This window comes from Cladophialophora psammophila (genome assembly GCF_000585535.1).
Source record: "Cladophialophora psammophila CBS 110553 chromosome Unknown aczJe-supercont1.1, whole genome shotgun sequence".
Classification (NCBI taxonomy): domain Eukaryota; kingdom Fungi; phylum Ascomycota; class Eurotiomycetes; order Chaetothyriales; family Herpotrichiellaceae; genus Cladophialophora; species Cladophialophora psammophila.
In genome coordinates, this window is record NW_006912922.1 from 793206 (window position 1) to 818881 (window position 25676).

Sequence of the window (25676 nt, forward strand, 5' to 3'; positions counted from 1 at the left end):
GGTAACTCCACGACGGGAGCATTGCTGGCATGTCGGCTTTGCCTCGTCACATTTCAAACGCCTCGCTTTACAGGTTACGCACCCTAGACAGGCTTGGTCAGCGATGGTTCATGCTACGATTTGTCCAGATTGTTCATCACGGTGTTGCGGTCCTGATCATGGTGCCATACCGGCCGGGACAGGAGCAGCTCTGTACCATTGCGACTCTTTGGTTGTTTACGTCTAGATGTTTCCTCATTGTTTCTGGTCTCAGCATTCGCGGCAGGTGCTAGGAAGGCTAGAGTGCTCTTCGCTTTTAGAGTAGCAGGTCCGGACATCAGGGAAGACAATGCTAGGCAGGGTGGAGGACGTTAAGGGTACTCGATGAGTTCAGGATGCTCGTTCGTGCCATATGATAAGGACGGCGAGTCGCTTCGTGGCAAGGATAAACGAGGATGGAGTGTGAGAACAATGCAAGATGAAAATGACACGAAGACGTGGGATGGGCACGCATCTCTACGCCAGATAGGAGTGGTGGGGGCACCCAGTGCGTCTGGGGAGGTGCGAGCGGGGTTCGAAACCCTCTCCCGAGTACCTCGTAGGCGACTGCTAGTGGTGAGCAAGCCTATCTGGCGCCTATCGTTTCCGGCCGCAGGGGCTGATGGGCCCCCTAGCGCCTAATGTCCCCCACGTCCGATAACCAAGATATACCCACGAATAGGGCAACCGATAAGGACGCCAGCGCTAAATCTGTGACAGGGGCCATTCGGATATTAGGTGGTTACGAGTACCACATCTAGCCGAGAGATTTCAACAGCAACGACGGATTGACGGGCTATTTTTGTTTGAACTCTTGTATTTTATTATTGTCATTTATGTATATATTTGGCACTTCCACCAGGAACACTACTGGCTCGCATTCTCAAAGACAGCGGGCAGGTTCAGTGACGGATCGTCGTTGTCGACGACCCCGAGCACCGTGGAAGGCTTCTTGTACCCGAGGAGCGAGAGCATCTTGTCACTCATAGTGAGCACTTTGCTCCTCGGTACTGCCAGAAACTGGTTTTCTTCCGTGCGCAAGTTGCCCCTGATGAAAAAGAGACCGTGCACCTTGCGAACCTCGTTTGGGACAGAGTTATGGCCACCTCCATGATAGCAAGAAGCTAGGAATATCAACGCGGATCCCGGTTCCATTTCTGGGCGCAACTATCAGCCTCACTTTCACCAGGGGACGGTGATTATTCTGTATAATGTTGCGGTTGGCGGAGACACTCACCAGCGAAGCATACTTCATCTGTCCGTGGGCGACGGGTATCGTCCCATTTGTGAGAACCCGGTACGAACATTGTGGCACCGTTTTGGCGAGTGGTCCGAGACCCAGCAATCAGACAACCAAATTGACTGGCTTTTTTGAGGTCGAATTTCCCTCCGTGCCGGATCCCATGCACGTTATCGTCTCGGTGAAGCCTTTGTCGAGGCGCACCATACCCAATATAAAAGGTGATGCTGATGCTCAAGAGCGGATCTATAACGTTCTCTTCCACAATATCTTCACGAATGACGCCGAACTTCTCCTGAAGGATGGATGTCCGTAACTCCTCCAACACAGGCGATTCACATATTTTGGCAATTGTCGAGGATTTGCCTACAAGCCCGGGTATGGCGAGTGTTTCTTTGGGTATAATGTGCAATGCGCTATTCTCTGTAGACCTGGTTTGTTTTCGATGAGCTTCAACATCACGATCGATGGCAGCAATATCTTCCGCTGTTGCAAATCCAGTCAGAATCACGCCACCGTCCCGTTCGATTATGCCGAGTATTTCCTCGATTGGCGCATTGGCGGATATTGAAGTAATGGAGGCGGATGGCTCGTGTGAGGGATCGATGGGATCTGGCGGCCCAAACATCGAAATCCCCATTTTCACTTGTTCGGGGGCAGCAGATTTCGCAGTGATACTCTATAGGATGTAACAAGAGATGACCTGTGGGAGCAGATTTGCAACAATTCTCGTAAGTCGAGTCCTTCCAGCAGGAGGGAATCGCAGTTAATTCAAGGTTCGCTTCGGAGGATGGCACAGGGCGTGAAATTCTTCCTTTGGGCAAAATGAATCTCGAACACGAGAAAGCCTCGTGGAAAGCGGACGGTGCCCAATGAAATGCTTCTGAAGGCGTGGGACTTAGTTTCCCCTTTTGTTCCGTATACGGGGATGTGCGTCTTTTGTAGACTGCCAATCCAGGGGAGGACAGTGGGTCTGGAGAACTTGACTGTCTCAATAGGAATACTCTTTAGATAAAGCGTGGGAGTGGACAGGAGCGTGGACGGTCCGATGACCAGTTTGCTCTATCAAACTCGAAATATTATTATCACTGTCATACTGTCGAGGGATTGATAGATCTTGTTACAATAACAACTCTTTTCTGCTAACTTGGAAACCCCCCCTAATCCGGTGAACAATTACTCATACCAGCTACTATCTCGTCTCAGTAGAGCATCTTGACCCACCATGGCGGACGTCGATACACGTCCTGCAATCCATGCCCCCAACATCAGACCTATCATCAGTGAAAATCTTCGAACCGCTAGCACGAGACCACGCATTGCTTTTGATCCTGAGAAGCATTTGGTATATCGCGAAGATCCCCCAGTTTTGACGCTCAGAGACATCGGGGTTTCAGAAAATGTGGGCATCTCGCCAGTTGCCATTTCAGACCCCTTTCCTCTTTTTAGCGAAGAAGCAATAACCCATATGAGGAATGAGATTTTCACAAATGAAGTTTGGGACAACTGTTTGTACAGCACCGATTTCGCAGGTTGCCAGCTCAGGGGCCACTGTCCGAAGTAAGAGATCTTCTTCTTGGTCGTTCTTAATGTCTCTGAGCTGACTACCACGATACCGCCCATTGGCTAAATTCCTGAGTAGGTATGCCCCGTTCATGTACGATGCCTGGAAGAACCCCAAAACGCTTGCCATTGTGTCGAAAATTGCCGGCGTTGACTTAGTGCCCGTGATCGATATCGAGATTGGAAATATCAACATCTCTGTTCAGGATCCCCTCAAGAACTACCAGAAGCAAGAGAAACAATCGGACGATGATGTCCCAGTCACCAAGTGGCATGTGGACAGTTATCCATTTGTGTGTGTAGTAATGATGAGTGACGCTTCCCAGATGGTTGGGGGAGAAACTGCGATCCAAACCGGCTCCGGAGATCTCATCAAAGTCCGTGGACCACAGATGGTGAGCATGTTGTATCTAAAGTTTGTTGGCAAGTTTTATGAAATTTGCTGACGGTCACTAGGGTAGTGGTGTCGTCCTTCAAGGGAGGCACATCACACATCAGGCATTAGCCGCAGTTGGTGGAACTGAGCGTATCACCATGGTGACCGCATTTCGCCCTAGGGACCCTCTCATTCCGGACTCTTCAGTTCTCACTACCATCAGGCCCATCACAAATCTGTCAGACCTGTACTTCCAGTGGACAGAATACAGAGTGGAGGTTTTGCAAGAACGTCTGCGACTGATGCTCGAGTTTCTGCGAGAGCAGCATCATGCCCACAAACCCACAGATGCAACGAAGATCAAAGAGTTTCTCCAGCAGCAGGCGGACTGGCTTTCCATCACGAACAAAGAAATTGTTCACAATTGACTTTTCACTTGCGACGATAGCGTAGAATAGCGTCGAGCCTTGGGAGTTTTTGCGACTCGCAGTTTTGCATTGGAGTTGAAGTAGTACATCAATCCAAGGCCTGTTCGCAACTTCAAGAGACAACCATTTGCTCAGCTTTATCGAATAAAATTAATGACATCTTTGATCGCATTCCAGGCAACGGTTGGGCGCCAGTTGCTCGATGTCGGACCTGGGAAGCAAAACAGTGGACCGCCAATCAGTGAACTGGAAGAAGGTTGGAATTAACTTCCTGATTTGGCAAATTCTCGGTAGCGAGGCGGACAAGGCTGCGCACATTAGGGGACGCACTGCCCCCGATTCGCTGAATTGCGTCCAACTAAAGAAAGCCGCATTCGCCAGTCGTGGAGCACGGATCAGCATTTGCATTCCTGGAGAATGCGCGAAATGATTCGCTGCCCGATCGACATGGCTTGTTGAATGGAAAGGGAAGGGATTCCGAAAAGAACGAAACTTTCAACCTTTCGCTGCGGAAGACGTGGTCCCTTCGATCGACAGTATTGAATACAGTGGATCAGAAGGGTAGGAATGTCAATCGTTCTTTCTGCCGAGGGATCTGCCATTGAAGGTCACAAGCTGCCTCTTGACTTGAATGAATGGGCGCGGCTCGTTCGACGCCTTCGTCTGAGGAGTGGACGACGCCAATCTCAAACCGCTCTTTTCCAAGTAAGACTACCTGGACCACTAAACGAATAGCCACAGACGGACCGATGTACGATTGTCCCGCTGATGAGGTCAATTGGAATGAGGCTTCAGCCCTTGGTGCGCATGATAGAATGAGGTGCGGTGCAGCAGGAATCCAAGTGCGCGCACATCTCATTGAAAAATTGAAATCCAGGATTTGACATAAAGGCAGAGCAAGCCATACCAAAAGCGGCTCTCACTGGAATGAAGTCATGTCAATGTCTAAACACAATAAACGGCGCGCGATGGAGCTATGTGCTCTTATTTTACTGTGACTTGGGAACTGTGGGATGGGCTGCCTATATCGCCTGTACTGACACCGCCTTGTCAAGCAACTGTTGGAACTGTTTGAGAAGTACAAAGACATAGATGGGTATCCCCATTGTGGGGAGACGAGGTGAGCTTGTCAACGGACAGTGTGAGACCTGATCTCATGAAAGATACCATGCAGATCGAGTACCAGCTCGTGTCATATAAAGATTTAAACCGGACGGCAAATCTGCTCCTTAAACAGGAGGTCATACTCGGCAAACTGAAAGAGGCGCATGAGGACAGTAATGATACTCTATCAACATGTATCGACTTCTTGGTATTATTAAATCCGCCTCTTCCTCAAACGAACCAGCGTCTCACAATAGCAAGCAATAATCAAATGGCTGTGCCTGAATTTCAGCCAGAATTTGGAAGTTCCATGGTTGAGGCTACATACACCAGGGGAATCTTAAGATAGCGGCGGTATCAACAGCCTGTTAAGTGTAGAGGCCAACATGCGAAAACAGTAAGAACAAAGACACTCACTTCGGATACGCCATTTGACATTGATAATTTTTTTAGGAGGCGAATGATACAGGCATGAATCGGTCCAAACGAGGCAGTCGTTACCATGCCAGGTTTTCCACGCTTGGGTGCTCCAGGCCCGTACACCGAACCTACACTACCAACTCACGGACTCTTTCTCCAATCACAGGGTCTTCCCGATGGATTAATCAGCACACATGAACGTTATGGTACTATTCATGATAACATCTATACGCACCGTGGAGGCCGTCCGTGCAAATTCAAGACTCCAATCTACAAAGACACCAACACGCCCTGGCCTCGGAAGGAATCATTTCAATTTTCACACCAAAATGATTTTCAGGAGGATGACCCAGACATGAAAGCATCGCTCAGAGTTTTCTACATGGCGTTAGCATGGCCTTCGGATCTAGCTTTTGCCGGCTCCAAGTCACGATTCAAGCGAAAACCCTTCGAGAAGCACGCTACCTTCATGATCAGTTGTGTCCGCTTGGTCCCATTATTATGGCCTTGTCTGCAGCAACTCCGTTCTTTCGTGGATTCCTGACCGACACAGACGTTCGATGGAACCAGGCGGCTTCGGTGGTGGATTATAGACTATAAATGAGCTTCGTTCAACCGTAACCCATCTTGCAAAAATAATCCGGGCTTCTCGCTGACCATCAAGCAGACTATTGAGCCGTTTGACTTACATCCGCGGTGGTCATCCACAGCAATGTACGTCTCTGATGACACGCGACTCCGTCCGTTCTACGGCCCACCAGAAATCAAAGCTGATCCAGCAATCAAAGGGTACCTGGAGCAACACAGAGGTATGGGCGCCCTTCTGGCTTCGCATTATGCCAACATTCTCGCCCGTGACCCTATCGCTCTGACAAAGAACGAACTCAAATCCTACGAAAGCCTTGATGTCTTCGAGAACCTCTACTCTGCAGTCTGGCCACATGTCGATTTTAAACTACCCTCTAAGAATGGTGAGGCAGGATGGCGGGCAGAATTCCGTCTCCTGGAAGTACCATTGACCGATTTTGAGAACGCGGCTTTTGCGGTGTTCGTTGCCCTCCTCACTCGCGCTATACTGCATTATGACCTCAACTTTTACATTCCAATAGACAGGGTGGCGGAGAATATGCAGAGAGCGCACACGCGCAACGCAGTTCGCGAGCAAAGAATCGCGAGCAAAGATTCTTCTTCCGTGAAAAGGTCGAGCGAACGAAAATCGGAAGATGCGGAATCAGAAAGATCCAGGAGAAGAATATACCCTCAAACTTGCAGAATCCAAACGCTCAATCCTGCTCCTGCTCGTGCAATCCTACATCGCTGAGGTCTTCGGTACCTACCTCGAGAACGCAAGACAAAGAATACACGTGTAGTGGGACGTCATCCGAAAAAGAGCCACCGGAGAAATGCTCACGCCCGCGAGTTGGATGTGACGATTTGTGCAAAGGCATCAAGACTATCGCAAGGACAGCTTCATTTCGGTGCGTGTCTGTTATGACTTGATGAAGGTTGTCAAGGCTTTGGGAGATGGTTGTATCGATCCTGCGGAGTTGTTCTATGTGGATGCGCGAGTCTAGAAAAGGTAGCAAGCCGAATTCAAAATTCAGTGGCACACCCAAAGTCCTTCGCTGTTAGAACGAAGGTGGCCTTTGTTGGTAATGAGCAGTCGGTTTACCTTGGAATGAGTGACCCTCTGTCATTCATCCTCTCCTGTCGTTTATCTTCGACATTGCGGTCGGCTTGTCGTTATTGAGCAATCTTGAGGTACATATTCCGTGACAGACTGTGCGACTTATTCGCTGGAGCGATCCCAGCCTTGTATGAAAAGGGAAGGCATCCTCATATCTGGCTGTTTCAACTTAGACTTCGTATATTCGCTGCTTCTATTGGCCAATGCGTAGCCAGGAATCCACACCACTAGGGCAGCGCGACAGCGCCAGCCGACTTGTGTCGCTTCCACGAGGTTCTCATTCGTCCCTGGCACCACACGGCGTTCATTCGGGCATGGTTGTTCGGTTAAAGCGGCTCATTAGCAGGCGTAAAGAGGGTTTGTGTTGAATAATCCCGTGAAAGGGCGTTTTTTTTGGGACAGATATTAAGCCCATCTGCTCCCTTTTTGGTCTCTTTTCCACTTCAACCTCTGGGTGTCCTCAACATGTCGTCGCCAAAACTCACCGTCTTTTATTCGCCGATTGATCTTGAATTATGCTCGACAAATTGGCCCCGAGTGGAATATGCAACATTTGCTAATCAGGCAAAATCTTCCGGACTCAAAAATCCTCCCAGCCAGAGTTCTCCGTGTCCTGCCCAGGACGGACCGGGTGCGATTCTCGGCAGGTCACTCGGGCATCACAGCTACAACAGGCATTATCGCCAACCCTCAATATCCAGGCACCTGGTCTTGGGAGATTAGCCTTTACTGCTCCTTTTCGTCAGTTGGGGAAAATCCCAGCCATGCTCGATAGCCCCTACAGCCGCGGCTACACCTCTCCCCGCATCCTCCCATTCAAGCTGCAACAAATGCCTAGGTAAGTGCCTGAGTCGGACTTTTCACTTCTTGTCATGGCAATTCAAAACACGGAATGAGCACCGTTTTCGACCGAGTCGAATTCTTGGCTACGGAATTTCTCCCAAACACGAGCAAAAGTTCAACAAGATGCTCCACCGCTCGGAGGGCCCGCGAGTGCCACCCTTTCTGCGGTCGCCCACGACTCTGGGCACCACAGACTCAACGCAGCCAGCCTCATGGTTACGAGGAAATGGGTCAGCCAAGAGCGAACTAATGATGCACCATCAGCAATCTTTTCCGCACAGGTCGTGGAGATGTTGCCACCACGTTCCATCGCTTGTCGATCGACTGGGTCATGGTGGTGGTCAGGCCAGGATCTGCTGATACAAGGCCTTCGCTTCCGAAGTTGAAGCACAGTCTTCGCAACCGACAGGTTGAGAGGGAAAACATTCTCACTGAGTTTGGGGAACTCAGAGGCTTGGTTAGCGGAGCATGGGTTTGGGTTTATCTGCCAGTGGGGTTTCCAAGCTACCACCAAGACTTTCGGCGGCTGCAAGTGACACTGGCTTGGTGGCTAGGAACTGTGAATGGGCGAGCAAGTCAAGCACTCGTGTTGAAGCCAATTTCAATGCTTGCCAGACCTCTAGAAGCTTGGTTGGCACACTTTCATTATTTTGTGCCGGTTATGGGTTGCACCACCTCAGTTCCTGTCCATCAAATCGTCTCTTTTCAACAAGGCAGAAACAGAGCGATGAAATGGACATGAAGGATCATTTGGCTGGACCGGGCGATTACGTTTACTAAAGCACGACCTACCGTCGTTCTGGCAAAACAGCTGAAAATTGGCCCACATCCCATACCCCAGACTCCACCGGAGGCCCCCCAAAGCTGGGGTCATATCGACTCCTCGGCACTCACCTGGTAGGTTGGTTAATGCGCCCGAATGCATGCTCTTGCAGGGGGCTGCCCCTGGAGGGTGCCCGCCTCGAAAGCTGGGCATATCTTCGGTGTTCATGAAGAACTGGTTGATCCCTGTTGCTTGGCTCGATGCCCAGAGCATTCTCGGTCCTGTCCTCCGGTGGACTGAATTTGACTATGCTGCTTTTGGTTTTTGGACATCTTGTTAGTGTCTTGTTGATATCACACAATCTCCCTCACTTGATCAACGTGGTTCAAGCATATCAGGCATACGGGATCCAGTACTCGGTATTCCTTTCATAAGACCACCCCTTCACCCACTTCCCCTCCTCATTCCTCAATCCCTCACTTCATCTCTACTTTCCCTCTGCCTTGTTCTTGAACATCACCCAACATGGCGGCCGTCAACGTCCCTATCGAGAAAAGTCTCGACATCGCCGAACTCGAGCGTGCCGATACCACCATCTCGGCTGACTTTGACAAGCTGAACGACGCCAAGATCAATGCCTTCACTCCAGCAGAACAAAAGAAGATCATGCGGCGTATCGACAGACGGCTGGTGCTCACTTTGGGCTTTCTCTACACCGTCTCCTTAATGGATCGTACCAACACCGGTATCGCTGTCGTCGCCGGCATGGGAGTCGATCTCGTCCTGATCGGGAATCGATACTCCATTATGGTGCTTGTCTTTTTCATCACCTACGTCTTACTACAGCCTCCTGCTACTGTCGTTCTTCGAAAAATCGGCCCACGCAAGTTCTTGCCCACTATCACCTTACTCTGGGGGGTGACAATGTTATCCGCTGGCTTTGTCAAAACCTGGACTGAGTTGACCGGTCTTCGAGTGATTCTCGGTGTTTTTGAGGCTGGTTTCTTCCCAGGTACGTGTCAAGGAATAATATGTTTGTGGGTCTGGGGAAAAGTCACATGAGCCCGTCACCTGAGGAGAGTCTTCAGACCTCTTCATCCCTGTTTGAACTTCATCTGACTATGGTGTTTTAGGCTGTGCCTATCTCCTTAGCTGCTGGTATCCTCGCTACGAACTCCAGAAGCGTAATGCCGTCTTCTACCTCATTGGATCCATGGCGTCCGCCTTTGCTGGTATTCTTGCCTATGGCTTCTCCCAGCTGAAGAACCACGGATCAGGCCCGAAATGGTGGGGTCAGCACTATGGTCCAACGGCAGAAGATCCCACCGCACCATCAGGGATTCTTCCCGGCATCGCGGGTTGGAGATGGATCTTCATCCTACAGGGGGTTCTGACCTGTATCCTGGCTATTGGCTCCTACTTCCTGATCGTGGACTTCCCCGAAAAGGCTACGGATACGTTCGGCTTCAAGTTTCTGAACCAAAAGGAGGTCGATTTCGTCGTCGCCCGCATCGAAAAGGACCGTCACGATGCAATTCCCGAGGAGTTCAGACTCGGGAAATACTTGAAGAACGCTTTGGACCTAAAGGTCTGGGGCTTTGCCTGGCTCTTCGGTCTTACAACTACAAACACATATGCTATCGCGTATTTCCTTCCAATCATTCTCAATGACGGCATGGGTTTCGACGTTGCAGCCTCACAATGCCTCATCGCACCCCCCTATGTCCTCGCCGCAATCGTCATGTATCTTTTCGCCTACCTCGGCGACAAGTGGCATATTCGATCCCCCTTCGTTTTAATCAACGGCTGCTTGCTCCTAATTGGTACGTTTGATATTGCCTGCTCTCGTCTCACACATCTAACGCTTCCTTACAGGCCTCCCCCTTCTCGGCTATTTGGACAACGTTCCTGTTCGCTACTTTGGCGTTTTCATCGCAACCACTGCTTGCAACGCAAATGTACCGGCAGTTCTCACATGGCAAGCAAATAACATTCGCGGACAATGGAAGAGAGCCCTTTGCTCGGCCACATTGGTCGGCGCTGGAGGTATTGGTGGCATTATAGGCAGCACGGTCTTCCGCTCGCAAGACAAGCCTAACTACCACCCGGGCATCCTCACCTGCATGCTGGCAAGTGCCCTGATCATCCTCATCACCCTTGCTTTGGATATGAAGTTCTATCTGGCCAACAAGAGAGCCGCCGCTGGCGGCAAGCCGATCGAGGGTCTCGAGGGATTCCGATACACATACTGAACGAAATATGGATATACCTGGGCGTATAGGAACCAGCAAGCTATTTTTGAGCCAATTCACGCGTGAAATTCATTCTATCTCAGGAGAATGGGTCGAGGCAACTGGTACCTCTATAACATCAGAGGGCGGAATGCCAAGATTCACGTGACACGATCTCTGGTGACGAGGCTGTCGAAATCACCGCTTCGGAATTGCTGAAATCTCGAATGTTCTAGGCTGAAACTTGATCAAATAGTATATACTAAATACAACATTGCGAAGAAGAAAAAAATGGCTACAGTGTCTGTCAAGAAAAGTGCTCGAAAATCGACGAAGTGGCCGCCTTGCCGATGCATCACATTCGTGCAATTGAGAAACAGAGAGCCAGTCAAACCACCACTCTCAGAGGCTAGGCAAATCTCCGTCGTAAGTGAAGACCGGCTCTGATCTTAACACCAGCGTGCCTTAAGCTGCTACTTGGGGAGACACCTTGTCAGACTATGAATCCTGTCGGTTGTTCACCGAGACGCCTTCCAGGGCATCCTTCCCATCCCAGTTGCCGAGAGCATAGACTAAACTTATTGCAATCAACACTCTGCAAACCAGTGAGTCGACAATCGCACGCCACCGGATCCGGAGCTCTCATCCTTATGAAAGCAAGGGTTTTCCATGCACATCCCCCGCACTTCCAGAAGGTGTCAAATGATGACCGCGCAGCGACCCCGCGAGATGCAGCCTAACTAGCGACATTTCCCTGGCCGAAACGTCAAAGTCTCAGTCCATTCTAGGTAGCCTGTCAGGGAGCAATCTCACCACCCCGAGTGAGAACACGAGCGCAAAAGATCCCTTGGCTCCTTCCAGAACGACGCCATTGCTAAGAACATGTCTATGCTGGATCTGGAGATATCCCCGCCGGAATCTCGCGTTCCCCACGTTCCTAGCTCCGGATCCGCAGCGGGCCCGAGGCCGAACGCTGTGCGGACGGTTCAAAAAGTGTTTGATTGGCATCACGCAACCTGAATGTCTCGACTAGCAGCCCCAAGTCCCAGTTAGTGTATGCGGGATGGTCTTGGGGAATCTGGCTTCCACGGCACCGGGAAGCAAAAGCCTTGGCTCGAATGTATCTCGGGATATCCTCTCGAATGTGGTCATTGCTCGAAAACTTGATCTCGGGCACTGGGGGACGTGCGACTCGGATTCAGCAAAAGATTTGCCAGATCAAGATGCCTCGGTTCATTCAAGGACATTTGACTTCGGGATGGTCAAAGTTCTAACGTCCAAGACTTCTGAAATCTATCATTCCTGGCGCTCCAAAGCCATCGACAACGCGGATCATATTCGTCCCTCTCCACTCAACTACGAGAGATGCCAGATTTGGCAGTTATGGTGAGGCAAAACGCCAACTAAACAAGACTGGGACGGTGACGGGAAAGATGATTTGGATAGAGAGCAGGCCCTGCTCCGATTCGAACACCGGCCAATTGCCACTGCCAATGCTCGCTTTGCCCCTGCCCAGGTCCAAGGTCCAGGGATGGCTGGGCGCCAGCCCCCCAAGCTCGCACCCGCGTGCATCCCTACCTCGTGGTATGCGCATCAGGGGGACTTGATCGGCACTTCTGGGAATCGAGTCATCTTGTGCATGGGAGACAGACAACCCTCGCTCACCACTGGTGCTCCCCGACCCTTCGAAGTGCAAGCGACATCGTCGATGCAAGGTGAAGGCGGCTACTCCGGCCGAGCACCCACTTCTTGAAAGACACCTGGCTGAGATCGTGCTCGCCTGTCTTCTCCTCAAGGTCGCTCGACAATCTCTCCAAGACGGCCAGAATTGTCGGGGACTTGAGGGCGGGTTCGATGCGAGACCCTGCCTTCCTATGAGTGTGGTCTACGGAACGAAATTGTGGCACAGTTTGCTATAGCCTATTGCGTCTGGCTCTTCCGCATTGGGAGATATCAGGGATTGGGCTACAGGCTGTCTTCTTTCACAAGGACAGGCTTTCCTTTTGATTGGAACCAGTGGCTTTCCGCCTCTCATTTGCACAATTGGAACTATTGCGAGGGCAGCCACTTCGTCGTTGTCGTTGTCCCGTTTTCTACGGCCAAAATTCCCCGCATCAGGCTGCCACCAATTGCCGAGTCGCCCTCGACTGGCGTCTGTCGAAGAGAGGTCTCGTGATCTGTAGTTCACCCTTGCCGCTGACATCTTGTTCCAGCTTCAGTCAGGAGGCTGCAGATTACTCCTCCCCATCTCGGCCTCCCATCTTCTCAATCCAAACCTGACCCTCCCGATCCTAGGCATCTTCTGGAGTGCGATCGTCTCCATGCGAAGCACAGTCTCTCGCCACAGACACTGATTTGTCCAGTCATACGAGCACATCACCGCGCGCTGCATGCCTCCTTCTGCGCCGCAGAGGAGAGCAACAGTGGGTGGCCGTGCGGCTCGAAACGTGGTCACAGTCCTATTATCCAACGTTAGCAGTGCGCAACAGAAAGAAGTTCAAATAGACGGAGACAGCCCATACATTGTATTCGTATCGACCAGCGTGAAAAACCTCAGCTTCTCCCCCGTCGTCGACACCATTCCCGCACCTCTCTCGTTCTCGCCCGCGAGCAAAGGATCTGTCCCCTCGCACTCCTTCTCCAAGAACTTACTATTCACCCGATGATGAGACATGTTACTCGCGTATGGTGCCCACGAGAGCCGTTCCGAAGGGAAACCAAAGATCTTCATCTCGGTCTTTCTCAGGGACATGTGTCCTTCGAACCCGAAGAGCCATGGCTGAGTATTCCATACTTTCCCTCCGTATATGTGCAGGATCAGCATTGGCGAGAGAAGGACAGTAATCAGCGCGATGACGAGGAAGAACGCCCCAATCCCCTTTGCCGTGGGATTGTTTGCTGAAAATGCCAGAGTAAGGACACCGGTGAAGAACCATGCCGGTGTGCCGCGCACGAAGTATCGCGCCAGCATACGCGACCAAGTCTCTCGAGTGGTGATGGCGACCCGTTGGAATTTGTCCCAGTGGACTGTGGCCCCGTAGGCGCCGTCGAGGATCACAGTGTCGTCCTGCCCGATACCTGCGACCTGGCAAATGGGCTCGACATCCCAGAGTTTGGCGCCCCAGTAGTCGTCCAGGTTGGTCCAATAGTGTCTCTTTTTATTTCCCTCGCTGGGTGGAAACCTTCCGTGCTGGTCGTTGCCGCTGGCCGCTGTTCCTGCGTTTTGGTCTGAGTGTTGGTAATTAGGCATGGAATCGTGACTGTCCTCGAAAGGAAGTAAGCAAATCATTCTTTCCAGCAAACGATCACTATCGTTCGCCAAAGATAGCCGCGCAAATGCCTGAAACGCAGAATCCGTTTTATCGACCTTTGGCCTTTGCCTCAACAGGCCCATTAACGCGTACGACAAGTCGCCTTCAAGGTATTTTGTCGTCCCTTTCTCCACCCGCCTTTTGAGACATTCCAGGGCCAGGACCACGAGTTCTAGTCGACTCAGGGCCAGTGATCCCTCGTAGTTGTCGATCAGCTGTCTCGCCACTTCGCCATCGTCCCAGACTTGGGCGGGAAACTCCATTTTCGAGATTTCGAGCGGAGCAGCTGCACGTATGTCTCCCCTGCGCGTGTATACCTGTATCTTCTCCCTTGCAGGGCCTAACAGCACTTCGGGCCACGTCCACATTCGTGTGCCCCATTCTTTCAGCAGGTCGAGGGTGGTGATTGAAGGTGGAAGATGATCTTGGCCCGTCCGGCCTACGACAATGACGATCTTTGCCGCACCGCGGACGACATCACTGATGCGGTAGACGTCTTCTTGCAGCTCATCCTTATCAGTGGACATACAACATTGGTCGGTCCAGTAAGCTGCCACCTGGGCTTTCTTGGCGGCCAGGCGGGCAATTTTATGGAGGGCTTCGGCATCGGATGCTGCGTCACGGCACTCGGGACAGTTGCAATGTGAAGAGCCGTTGTTTTGGATATCTTTCCTCGCATCACGACATCTTCGCTCGAATTGGTTCTCAGCGGTATAAGAAATGAAGATATACGTCGGCTCGACGGCTCCTCCGTGCGCATCAATCCAAACCCGTGGATCGAGACATCCCCTCGGATTATCGTCGGTCACGCAATCCAAGAAACACAAAAGTCGCGGCCGTAGACACCGATCGGAGAGTCGAACATCTTTTGTGGACCCGAGAAATCCAGGGTTGGGTTTCTCACCTATGTTCTCCCGGAAGTTACGCGCGGAGAGAGGGTAGGACCAATATCGGTAAGGCACAGGATCGTAATTTCCATGGTTGCGGACTTGGCCTTCGATGTCTGTTGGGAAGGTCATCAGTAGCAGCAGGCCAATGCAAGTAGGTAGCCAACGAAGGCCAACATGAAGCCATTGTTCTTGTTTCCAAGCGCCGATCCCAGCAACGGATGATTCGAGAAGACCATATTCAGCTGGGAATCTCGGGCCTGCAACAGGCATGTGCGAGTAAGGCCAATAGGCCAAACGGATGATCCATGGGCTGACGTTTTCGATATACGTCCTCCGCCAGGTCGTATCGTTCTCCGTGTCGTAGATATCGTTGACTGTTTGGACGAACAGCTTTTCTACCCTTCCATCAAGCGGATCTAGGTACCGATCGTCGTTCAAACCGGCATACTTTCGACGAAAAACATCTCTGTGCCTGTAGATGTTGATCTTCCCGCCATTTGCAGATCTGTAGTAGTGGCCAGGAAGCTGATAGGAGTGAGGGACTGTCCAACTGTACCAGGCCCGCTCGTGAAAGAATTTCGAGTCCAGCCAGTAAAAGATTCGCTTAATGTGCAGCTTATTTGAAGCTCGATTGAGGAATGTATCGGCATCAAAGAGGTAAGGATTCTCATTCGGCGCTTGTGCGTCGTGGCCTTCGTAGCCATTCGAACTAAGCTTTTGCTGAATATTGAGAGAGGCGACGAAATCGGATCCGCCTTCGTTGGTGGACTGTTGGAGAATTAAAGCACGCTCTTGGCCTGGGCGGCATTTGGCTGAATGAACTTACCACATTGTTCGTGGAAGGCGCGAAACTACCGGCAGAATGGTCTGGTGGAGGATTATAAAGGTTATCCTGGTTGTACTAAAGGCATTCAGTCCCTGAGACATCTGACAGCACCAAGGCGGTGGATCGTACATTGTAATACTCCGGCGCCGGTTCGTTGATAGGAGGGAGAAAGTAAGGTGCATCATTGGCAGGCAAAGCTTCGTAGGGAGAGCGCCGTTGTTGACCTGAAGTAGGTCGCCGTGGTATCCTGCCTGGATTCTGTCGTGCGGGAGGAGGACTGTGAATCGTGTAGTCATCCGCGCCCTCGGCGTGCTGAGCATAGAAGTATGGATTATACTCCGTCGATCCGGCACTTCCCTGTCGTTGCCCGTGTGCCCCCGAGGGCGACAGAGGATAGCTATCGGAGATGAACAATAAAGAATTTCAAAGACTCAATGCCCATCTTACCTATCCCCGGATCGTTCTCCGTTCCACCAGCCTGGCCCTTGACTGCCCTAGTGACATGCGCTCAGTTCACAAGGCTAATGAGGTTGTAATAGCATAGGCTCACCATTTTTTCAAAGGCCGTTATGGACAATTGCACTTGGAAACAAATTGCTAGCCTGAGCGCCTTCAAAAGCCGGGTAAAGAGAGAGAAAGACGGACGGGACAGGAAGACGCAGCACGAGGTCACGACAGCGTTTATCAGGCTGCAGCCGCAAATTCAACTCGCCACTCCCTCCCTCTGCTAAGTTTTACCAACGGGTATGTGCGTCCATCCAAGACGATGAAGCTCGTATAGATAGGGCAATAACCAACTCCAAGGTTCGGATTCCTGGGGAAGACGAAACGCGATTGGCCACAACCGGGGGCAAGAACTTCTGGCCCCATTCGGAGGGCGAAGGGCAGACATCTTGAATGTGCGGCTGAGACACATTGCATGCATTCAGATTGAGTGTGGGAGGCAGAGACCAAAGGCCACTTCGTGACAGTCGGAGGCGAGAACGTCTCTACCGCCGCAAAGCCGGAAGCACCATGCATCTACTCTGTACAGAAGGCGCTCTTTCTTCATTCAAAATAAGGGGGAACTTGACCAAAGATCACTCTGCTCAGAGGAGGCTGTCGGAGTCGAGCAGCATTGATTGGCTACCCGTTCGTGAATCAGCGGGCTAGGTTGGTCTGGGCTTCTTAATACGAAGAGAGAACAGGTGATTCATATTCGGGGCCAATCATTTCAGCAAGAATAGAGTTGGACTTCGCGAAAAGCAACAAAGGCAAGCTGAATTCGAAAAGAGCCGAAGGCTAATATCTAATAGCGAAGTGACTGCGCAATCATGACGATCAGACATTTTTCTTCCTTGGTAGAGCTAGATTTGAAATGACTGTAGCGGGCAAATGACAGGCCACAACTATCCAGTAGTTCGCCCAACAGCCTAATCCGACAGCCTTGTGGTACGATGCTCAAAAGATCCCCATGTTTGCACGGTCACTGGTGTGAGAGAGAATGTGTGGCTACTGGGAGGGAGAACTTACAGAATAGTCAGGACCACTCCGATGTTTTCCAAGATCAAGCCCTGTTTGGTATGAAGGCTGTGGGCAACATTTTGGTACAGCCGAGCAGCCCCACTTGTCACGTGTCAGGCTGCGCTTCGTGGCACTATCGTCCACTGTTTATTTACATTTTGGTCTTGGCAACCGGGCAATGGCGACAACGACTCCATCATCAACTGCGCTTCGAGTTTACGGAGTCCTGTGAATCATTTCCGGCTGCACAGCCGCACTTCGCTACTTCAGGCGTCATTGCTCAGACTCTTCTGATTTCTGTCGCGCGTGTTGTCGGTCGTACCCTCTATTATATTGTTTGCAGTCGTACATTTACCTTCTCCCCAGCCACCACTCTCGGTCGGCGAAAAGCCAGATGCTGCGGTCAATTGGATCAATGCGACACGAGCCTCCTTGGTATCGAAACTGAGTGCGCAACTCGGTCAGAATGGCAGCTCCTCAGCTCCCTACGAAATTCCCTTGCTGGTGTCGGGCGGTTTATTCATGGGGCGGTGAAACAGACAGAGATCTCGGATTTATTGAAGGCGACTTGATAGAATGTCTCAATGCGGGAGACGGTTCCTGGTGGATGGGAAGATTACACAGAGACAGGAGAATGATGGGCCTATTCCCTTCAAATTTTGTTGTCGTGCTCGAGGAAGACTTCGTCCCCATGCGCCGATCGATCAGTCCCATGCCTGATCTACACAAGAGCAGTAGCGAAAGCAAGAAATCGCTGGCGCAATTACAAGAGAAGAAGGAGAAGGCAAAGTTAAGACGTCCTTTCAGTGGTTATAAACATGCAAAGTCACCTTCAGTCAATGAAGCAGCTGTGCCTCAGCAAACTGCGCCTGTCTCTGCACCGGCGCAACAAAACCACGACGCACGGAACCCCCCTTCAACGGTCTTGTGGCAGCAGAGACCACTGTCTAGAGCTCCTTCAAGATCTCCATCTCCCTTGCCACATCACGAAATTGGCTCCTCTCCCCCGCCACCTCCTCCACCTCACCGGATTATTGGAGGCAGAGCCGCCTCGCCTGCACCACAACCATTCGACATGAATGATCGTTATCAGATATTCGCCCGCACCCCATCTCCAGCACCACCCTCGATCAACGGACATACTCCCCCGATGATTCGAAGTGCGATGGATGATGTTATGTCGTCTCTTGAGGATATGACGCTAGTGAGACATAATTCAATCCAGCAGGAAAATCCATTCAATCCTTGGTCTCCAGAAGCTTTCGATGACTTCCGTCGGGCTGATGAATCTCGTCCGGGCCCTCGTCCTCTCACTAGCCTAGGGCTCGGCGCTGGAGGCAGCACTTTCTCCGAAGCACGGATCAATTATAGTAGTCGCCATAACAGCCCTGACAGATATCAAGATGGCCCTCCTCGGTTGGAGAACTACGTCCAGAGGATGGAGAGCCGACTTCGTCGTATGCAACAGGCGCGAGAATTCCAGGACTCAGATGCGGCAAGTAGCGACCCTCCGGAACCTCCGCCCAAGAATTCACCATGGGTAGGCTCATCAACTGCAGGCCGTCGATTGTCAATGAGGAAAAGGAAATCCGCTATTGATCTGGGGGATGACGGCCTTTCAAGGGCCCTGACGCAAAAGACGAACTCGACGAACAACAGTGGCTCAAGTAGCGGGGCGCAGAGTCTCGCAAGCATGGGTACCAACTTTTCGCACCAGACGACGATGACCAGTCAAAGCATCATGAGCGGATACTCTGCGGGTGCATTTAGTGCCACAAGTGCGGGCAGCCTTGCGAGGAAGAGAATGGGCAGTCTTCGAGATCGCATGCCCAGGCCAATGACAAGCACCGGCACCAGGAATGAACAATGGAGTCAAACTGAGGTACGGCCGAAGACGCCAAATACAGCAGTGTCTTTCCATTCAACCCATGACTCCAGACATGGCGCGAAGTCGGCAATTGGCTGGGAAGATGCAAATCGAGGTGCAAATGGTGGATTAGGGGGATTCACAACCCCTAAAGCCAAAAAACCAGGCTTTTTCAAGAAATTGATTGACAGTGCGAAGACTGGTGCTGCGAGCGCCAGGAGCACCATCTCAGCCAGTCAGGCAGGAAGCAATTCCGGGTCGCCTACGAAAATGACGGGCATTGCCGGTGGCACGGCTTTCAATGTAGCTATCGCTAGCTCAAACTCGAACAATGCTTTCGGAAGGGACGCTGCGCGAGAGATGGGCTTGATCAGCGGAGCCTCCGGTACGTATATTCTCACTCGTCGCGATGTCAATCGATCCAACACGCCGGGACCATCAGAACGTCAGGAACGAGCCAATCGATGCCATATGCTAGATCAACCTGTCATTTGCCCTGTAGAAGAATTGTACGAGAATCTTCAAGGCGACGAAGATACCGACGGACGACCCGTGTATGCGCCCTTCCAGCTCAGCAATCCAAGTTTCAGTCAAGTGGACAAGGCAGCTCGGTTTATCACAAGTTTCCCCAGCAGCATAACGGCGGCTAGTCTTGCCATGGGCTTTATCTGCCGACCGTACCGCAGTGGCGTGCAAAGACTACGAGCGATATTTATTTGGTGCGCCGAGAGAATCAGTTGGGAAGAGGATCAGGATTTTGATGGCTACAATTTCAACCAAGCAGTCGATACTAGAAGAGTAATTCAGAGCAAACGAGGAAGCAGTCAAGAAGTTGCAGGCCTTGTGCTGGAAATGTGCACCGCCATCGGCATCCACGCGGAAGTCGTGCATGGGTATTTGAAAACACCCGGCGAAGAACTGGACTTGGACGCGATTTCTCGACCAAATCATTTTTGGAACGCCGTACTCGTTGATGGAGAATGGAGGATGATAGATGCCAGTCTCGCCAGCCCAACCAATCCGAAGAGAGCATTATACTCGAGCGTCAGCACGAGTATCGCAGAAGCATGGTATTTTCTGACACGGCCGAGCGAATTGTGTTGGACACATGTTCCGGTTGACGAGGCACAACAGCACATGATTCCCAATATCAGCCCTGACGTGCTTCTAGCCCTCCCTGGAACGGGCCCGCCATTCTTCAGGCAGGGGCTGTCAATGCATGCCTACGACACAAGCATCATCAGACTAGACGGCTTGGAAATGTGCACGTTCAGCGTCAATGTCCCCGCTGACGTTGAGGTCGTGGCCGAAGTCGAAGCGAGAAGATACCTCCGCGATCAGGATGGCGATGTGTACGAAGACGCCGACAATCTGACCAAAAAGCGAGCTCTTTCCCAACCGAGCTGGTACAGAACGGCTCATAATACAGAGGTTGCCCAGAAACGCTATGTCATCAAAGCGATCCTGCCCGGCGATGAAGGGATCGCGTATGTGAAAGTCTACGCTGGGAAGAAAGGCTTGATGCTTTCGTCGAGAGATATCGTGCACCCGTTAGCTCTTGCTATACCGCTTTACCATTCCGGCGAGAACCCAGCGTATGACTTCGTCATGAGACACCCTACACCGCACGCCACACGACAAGACCTCTACGTCGTGCAACCGCAATGCTACCGTCTCGGAGCCGGAGAAACATATGTCTTTTGCGTACGCCAACACGCCGCATCCGTCGCATCCACGCCTGGCAACGAACAGAACGGCTTCGACCTCCGGCCTGTAAGTCCAAACCCGCTCGCGCGCCCCACCAGCGCAATGAGCATGACCAGCAGCATCACCGCATCCAACCCCAGTGAATACGCCACCAGCAACAACCTCAGCAACGCGGCCGGCGTCAAGATCAAGGACAAGCCGGCAAAACTGGCGATCCAGTCTCCCGGCGGCAAAATCATCCGCCTGAACCGCAAGCACGAGGGGATACCGCAGCCCGCGAGCCTGAGGGAGGTGGACGGCGAAGTCTTGGGCAGTTTCTGGGAGACCGCCGTCAAAGTGCAGGAGAGAGGCATTTGGCGCGGCCTGGTGCTGGCGGATCGGAGCGCAAGGTGGTGTGTTTGGGGGGAATGGGAGTGCGTTTGATCAGCTAGCTAGCTAGCTAGCTGATTAGCTACTGGGAACGTTGTGGGAAATTTTGGAAATGTCCCTCTCAAGCAAGGGGTAGTAATGTCGGCACGCAAAGCGGGAATCATTTTGGCAGGCGGGTTCTCCTGGAGTTTAACCTGGACTTGGACTTTTTCGGGGATTCTTTTTGGAGATAAAAGTTCCGGAGTATTTGTCGAGTTGTTGTTGTTGCTGTTGTTGGACAGATACGACCGATGGGACAGATATCTGGCTGGGATATCGTATGGCAGGGCTCGATTGAGCGCGGGATGGGTTGTTTCGGAGGTACTCTCTTGAGGAGACTTGAAGTCGTTACTTTCAGTCCAAGAAGGACACATGTTTGAACCAGGCCAGGAAGAACAAACGCGGACTGGGATCCTATTACCACGGGGAACTTTTCTAGCAACGGACGAATGTTGATTTCCCGGTGTTATGACTGACTTTGCTTCTTGCGTCGATAGTTGAATGGCGACGCGATACATACAATATTCATCCTCGATGGCTCGCTTGTACAAGTATGGACACTTTTAGGATTAGGTCTAGAACGATTCGAATGATGAACGCCTGCCGATGATCCGTTATTGGGAAGTCATAGATCAATCCTCGTATAAGTCTTGCGAAACGTGTTCCCTTTCTACCCATTATCCTGGCGTAACAAAGAAGGATTTTCCGTTTTAAATGTTAGCTTTCGCCTTGGAGGCATCGCACCCACCTGTCATCCTTGTCAAGGTTTGAGAAAATTCGAGGGCCAAGTTGATGTAAGGCAAGTTGTGCTGTGCAGGCTATGTCAGCTGCGCCTCCCAGGTTCGGTTCACCAGCTTTGACGGCACCAGGGTATATTCGTGACGAGGCTTCATCGAACCGGAGTCGAATCCAAGACGGAGCATGGGAGAAAGAATCACTTGCGGGGTATGGAGCAGTGCTTCTTCAGATCGAGGTTGAAATACAGCATGGGCAGGGCATGTCTGCAACGACCGTTGAGGCTGATGGGGGGGAGAAATCACTGCGTCTGACGAGGCTCCTTTTCTGTTGCGCGGGGAACTTGCCCTGGATCTACCGGGGAGTCCACCAATTTTCTTAGGCGTTTCTGGTCGATGCTGGGCCGATCTCCCCTCGGCCTTTCCCAGCCATGGGAATTGACATGATCTCAGCGATCATCCAAGTTTTTCCTCTATTTTTATGTCTGCCGCGTTCCTTTCAGTAGGTGCCTTCCGGTATTTCTAGAATGTGCAAGCATGGCATCGGATCATCATGGAGCCGCTCGGTCATTGTTCGCTTGGATGGAGAAAACAGCCAACAGCCTCGAGGGTGGGGTAAGATGACGAGACATCCGCAAGCCGAAGGTTTATATATTGGTCGAGGACATAACCGAAACCGAAAACCACCCCCAAAGAGCTTCGATATTTGCGTCGAATATCTAGGTACTTCGTTGTCGCAGACAGGCACAGTTCCTCAGAGGAGCCCATTGCAGGACACCCTCGCGTTGGATTAAGACCGGAAAACCCACCAGGTTCCAGCTTTCACATCGATTGAATCTGATATCTCCAAATTGTGCCGGCTCAGAACGTGGGGGCACAATAACGAGTCGGACATGGACAAGACAGATATCGCCGGCTTCAACCCTTCGGGTCATTTCGACCAACTCTCGTCCAAATATGACGATCTGATCGGCCTTATGACGGGCGATATTGCGCGCTACACCTTACAGACACTCATTGAGACCCCTAGCTCAGACATGACAATCCACGACAATGCATGCGGCACAGGTCTCGTGACTGAATACCTCCAGCATGTTTCCTCCAAGACAGGAACTTACCCAAAAATGATACATGCGACAGACTTCGTGCCGTCTGTCACTAAACTCATGCAGAATAAGGCCACCCAGCAAGGATGGAAGAAGGTCGACATCTCCGTCATGGACAGCCAGGACCTCACATTCGCCGATGGCTCCTTTGATCTGAGCATCACCAATTTTGGCATCTTTTTCCTCCCCGATCCGCAGAAAGGGGCGGATCAGATCTACCGCACGTTGAAAGTCGGTGGTACCGCCGTCGTCACGGCATGGAAGGAAAGAAGGATGATGGATACGGTCGCCGTCGCGCAGAAAACCATAAGGCCGGATTTGGAGAGCCTGCAGAGCCCGTGGGCAGAGCTCTGGTCTAAAGAGGAAACCTTGCGCAACGTTCTTGTCAATGCGGGCTTCAAGGCCGAGAATGTGAGGATCGTGGAGAAAAGGACGGATTCGGTGGTAGAACCGTTCCTTCGAGATCCCGAGATGGTGGCGAGGTCTTACCCAGCGGCTGTGGAGGGATGGAGCGACGAGGAAAAGGGTAAGTTAGGACAGGAGATGTTGAGAATCGCGCGCGAGAGGGATCCTGAGGGAGGAGGAGCCGGTGGCCTCTACTCCGTGGCGTATATCGCCGTTGTGAAGAAGTGAGTATGGTGAAAGGTCCCTCTGGGCATTGGACTGGAGATATGCTGTACAGCGCGAATTCAACTTTTCCGCTTATTTTCTCGTCCGCTCTGTGGAAGACTTGGAGACGGACTCATGAGCACAATGGCATAGCAAGACGGTGTCCGCGGGGCCAACTTGGCGACACTTGTTGTACATATCAGCCCGCTTTGCACGTCTGCCCTGGCTAGTGCGTTCTGGCCGATCCAATTGAAAGCATCGAGAGTGTATATCTGTTGGCATTGATCAATCGAATTTGCTAACTTTCCATCCCCTTCGTTTCCTCCCCACCCCGGTAGAGACACTCGGTAAATGAAGAGCCGCCGCATTCAAGTGACGGGAACTCCAGGCGTTAACGCTTTGTTGTTCCTCAATCGAGACATGCTAGAAGTCACTCATCCTTTTGGAAGGTTGACCTGATTCTGTCCTTTTGCAGCCTCGGCAACAGGAGGTGATTAGAAGAACGCAACCTGCGATCCTGGCATCCCTATGGAAGTGGAGCATATGTAAGGGCACAAGATGAGTATCTCGGACCCCATGTTACTTCTACAAAGTTAGATCACTTGCCCTTGTCGACGAAGCTCATCTGAGTTAAATAACTAATCCTCTGGAGACAGCGCTGTTGCTCCCCGTCGGATCTCCATACCTATCGAGTATACTGTATGTTTAGGCCGTGGTGTAAGACCCGCGGAGGATCTGACACAAAGAACCACGCAAAATTCATAGCTCGTTTTGAGAATATTTAGAGACTTGTGCATAAGTATTCACCGCTGCTCTAGACTAGCTAGTCTTTGGTGGCAGCAGTCAGCGTCTTTTGTGGAAAGCATAATACCCTGGTTCGACTGGCTGTCATATTTGGGTCGCTGGGCCTAGTCTCTGTCAGCCTGGACGCCCAGATACATACTTTGGGTATCCATATCAGCTTTATTGGTTCTTGTTCGGGCCAAGTCCACTGTAACCTTGTGCCCCATCATGCTCTTGAAGTTTCTTTTCTTGGGGTTGCAGTGCGGGGGGTGAGCTAATGCGAGCCTTATATACGAGTTCTCAGTTGAGAGACGTCTGGATGATGACCTGAAACGGAGCTTAGGTATACATATATCAACATCCACTCCATCGCTGGATTCGTGGAGATAGGCCAACTTGCCAGCTCTCGCATTCAATACGCATATCAGTCACCCTTCTTGCGATCTAAAGACTATTCCGATTTATCCAGGCCAGCACAGGAAATCCTCAACATCCAGAAAAATGTCGTCCAAGCCCGTCATCGTGTTCGTCCCCGGGGCGTGGCACGTTCCCGAGACATTTCATCTCGTGATTGATGAGCTCGAGGCTGCAGGATACGAGACCAAAGGTGTCCAACTCGCCTCGGTCGGCTCACCCGAGCCGCTCAGGGACTTCCAACCGGACGTCGACGCCATTCAACAAGTAATGAGACCATTCATCGAACAGCAGGAAAAGGATGTCTTGCTTGTCGTGCACTCCTATGGTGGTATCGTGGGGAATGAAGCCGTGAAAGGCCTGGACAAGGCCTCGCGCGAAAGGCAGGGCAAGAAGGGAGGTGTGTCGCACATCTACTTCTGCTGCGCATTCGCGCTTCCCGAGGGCGTCTCCCTGATGGACGCCTTGAACCAGACACCCTTGCCCTGGTTCCAGATCAATGATGCCGAGGACCTGGTCAGCCCCGCCACCCCGATCGAGACCTTCTACAACGACGTCGACAGCCCGGAGAGATACGTGGCCATGTTGAAGCCGCACAGTTACCGTGCCTTCTTTTCCAAAGTCACGGACCCAGGCTGGAAGTATGTGCCGAGCACGTATCTGCTGTGTGAGAGGGACGAGGCGATCCCGCCCCACGCGCAGAGAGGAATGGTCGAGGGAGCTCAGAAGGCCGGGGCGGAGATGAAGGTTGAGACGATGGATGCCAGTCACTCACCGTTTATGAGCATGCCGGGGGAGATGGCACGGTCGATTAGGCGGGCGGCGGGCGAGGCAGTGTAAGAGAG

General features: G+C 51.8%; 8 protein-coding genes across 8 annotated transcripts; 6 read left to right on the top strand and 2 right to left on the bottom strand.

Annotated features, from left to right (window-relative positions):
- Positions 1-885: 885 nt before the first annotated feature.
- Positions 886-1898, bottom strand: A1O5_00279 (uncharacterized protein; the record flags this gene model as incomplete). Its single annotated transcript, XM_007740899.1, has 2 exons — positions 886-1175; positions 1256-1898. 2 exons carry the CDS (start codon positions 1896-1898, stop codon positions 886-888), a joined length of 933 nt encoding a protein of 310 aa, XP_007739089.1.
- Positions 1899-2483: 585 nt separating this feature from the next.
- A1O5_00280 (uncharacterized protein) lies at positions 2484-3625 on the top strand (the record flags this gene model as incomplete). The annotated part of the gene is made up of 3 exons (XM_007740900.1): positions 2484-2818; positions 2901-3216; positions 3278-3625. 3 exons carry the CDS (start codon positions 2484-2486, stop codon positions 3623-3625), a joined length of 999 nt encoding a protein of 332 aa, XP_007739090.1.
- A 1606-nt stretch (positions 3626-5231) lies between these two features.
- A1O5_00281 (uncharacterized protein) lies at positions 5232-6470 on the top strand (the record flags this gene model as incomplete). The annotated part of the gene is made up of 2 exons (XM_007740901.1): positions 5232-5630; positions 5817-6470. 2 exons carry the CDS (start codon positions 5232-5234, stop codon positions 6468-6470), a joined length of 1053 nt encoding a protein of 350 aa, XP_007739091.1.
- A 2497-nt stretch (positions 6471-8967) lies between these two features.
- Positions 8968-10694, top strand: A1O5_00282 (uncharacterized protein; the record flags this gene model as incomplete). The annotated part of the gene is made up of 4 exons (XM_007740902.1): positions 8968-9454; positions 9576-9734; positions 9780-10265; positions 10318-10694. The coding sequence occupies 4 exons, from the start codon at positions 8968-8970 to the stop codon at positions 10692-10694; spliced, it is 1509 nt and encodes a 502-aa protein (XP_007739092.1).
- A 2194-nt stretch (positions 10695-12888) lies between these two features.
- On the bottom strand, positions 12889-16142 carry A1O5_00283 (uncharacterized protein; the record flags this gene model as incomplete). The annotated part of the gene is made up of 5 exons (XM_007740903.1): positions 12889-13132; positions 13196-15642; positions 15701-15775; positions 15830-16057; positions 16113-16142. 5 exons carry the CDS (start codon positions 16140-16142, stop codon positions 12889-12891), a joined length of 3024 nt encoding a protein of 1007 aa, XP_007739093.1.
- Positions 16143-17669: 1527 nt separating this feature from the next.
- On the top strand, positions 17670-21200 carry A1O5_00284 (uncharacterized protein; the record flags this gene model as incomplete). The annotated part of the gene is made up of 1 exon (XM_007740904.1): positions 17670-21200. The coding sequence occupies one exon, from the start codon at positions 17670-17672 to the stop codon at positions 21198-21200; it is 3531 nt and encodes a 1176-aa protein (XP_007739094.1).
- Positions 21201-22812: 1612 nt separating this feature from the next.
- Positions 22813-23658, top strand: A1O5_00285 (uncharacterized protein; the record flags this gene model as incomplete). Its single annotated transcript, XM_007740905.1, has 1 exon — positions 22813-23658. The coding sequence occupies one exon, from the start codon at positions 22813-22815 to the stop codon at positions 23656-23658; it is 846 nt and encodes a 281-aa protein (XP_007739095.1).
- Positions 23659-24918: 1260 nt separating this feature from the next.
- Positions 24919-25671, top strand: A1O5_00286 (uncharacterized protein; the record flags this gene model as incomplete). Its single annotated transcript, XM_007740906.1, has 1 exon — positions 24919-25671. One exon carries the CDS (start codon positions 24919-24921, stop codon positions 25669-25671), a length of 753 nt encoding a protein of 250 aa, XP_007739096.1.
- Positions 25672-25676: the final 5 nt, after the last annotated feature.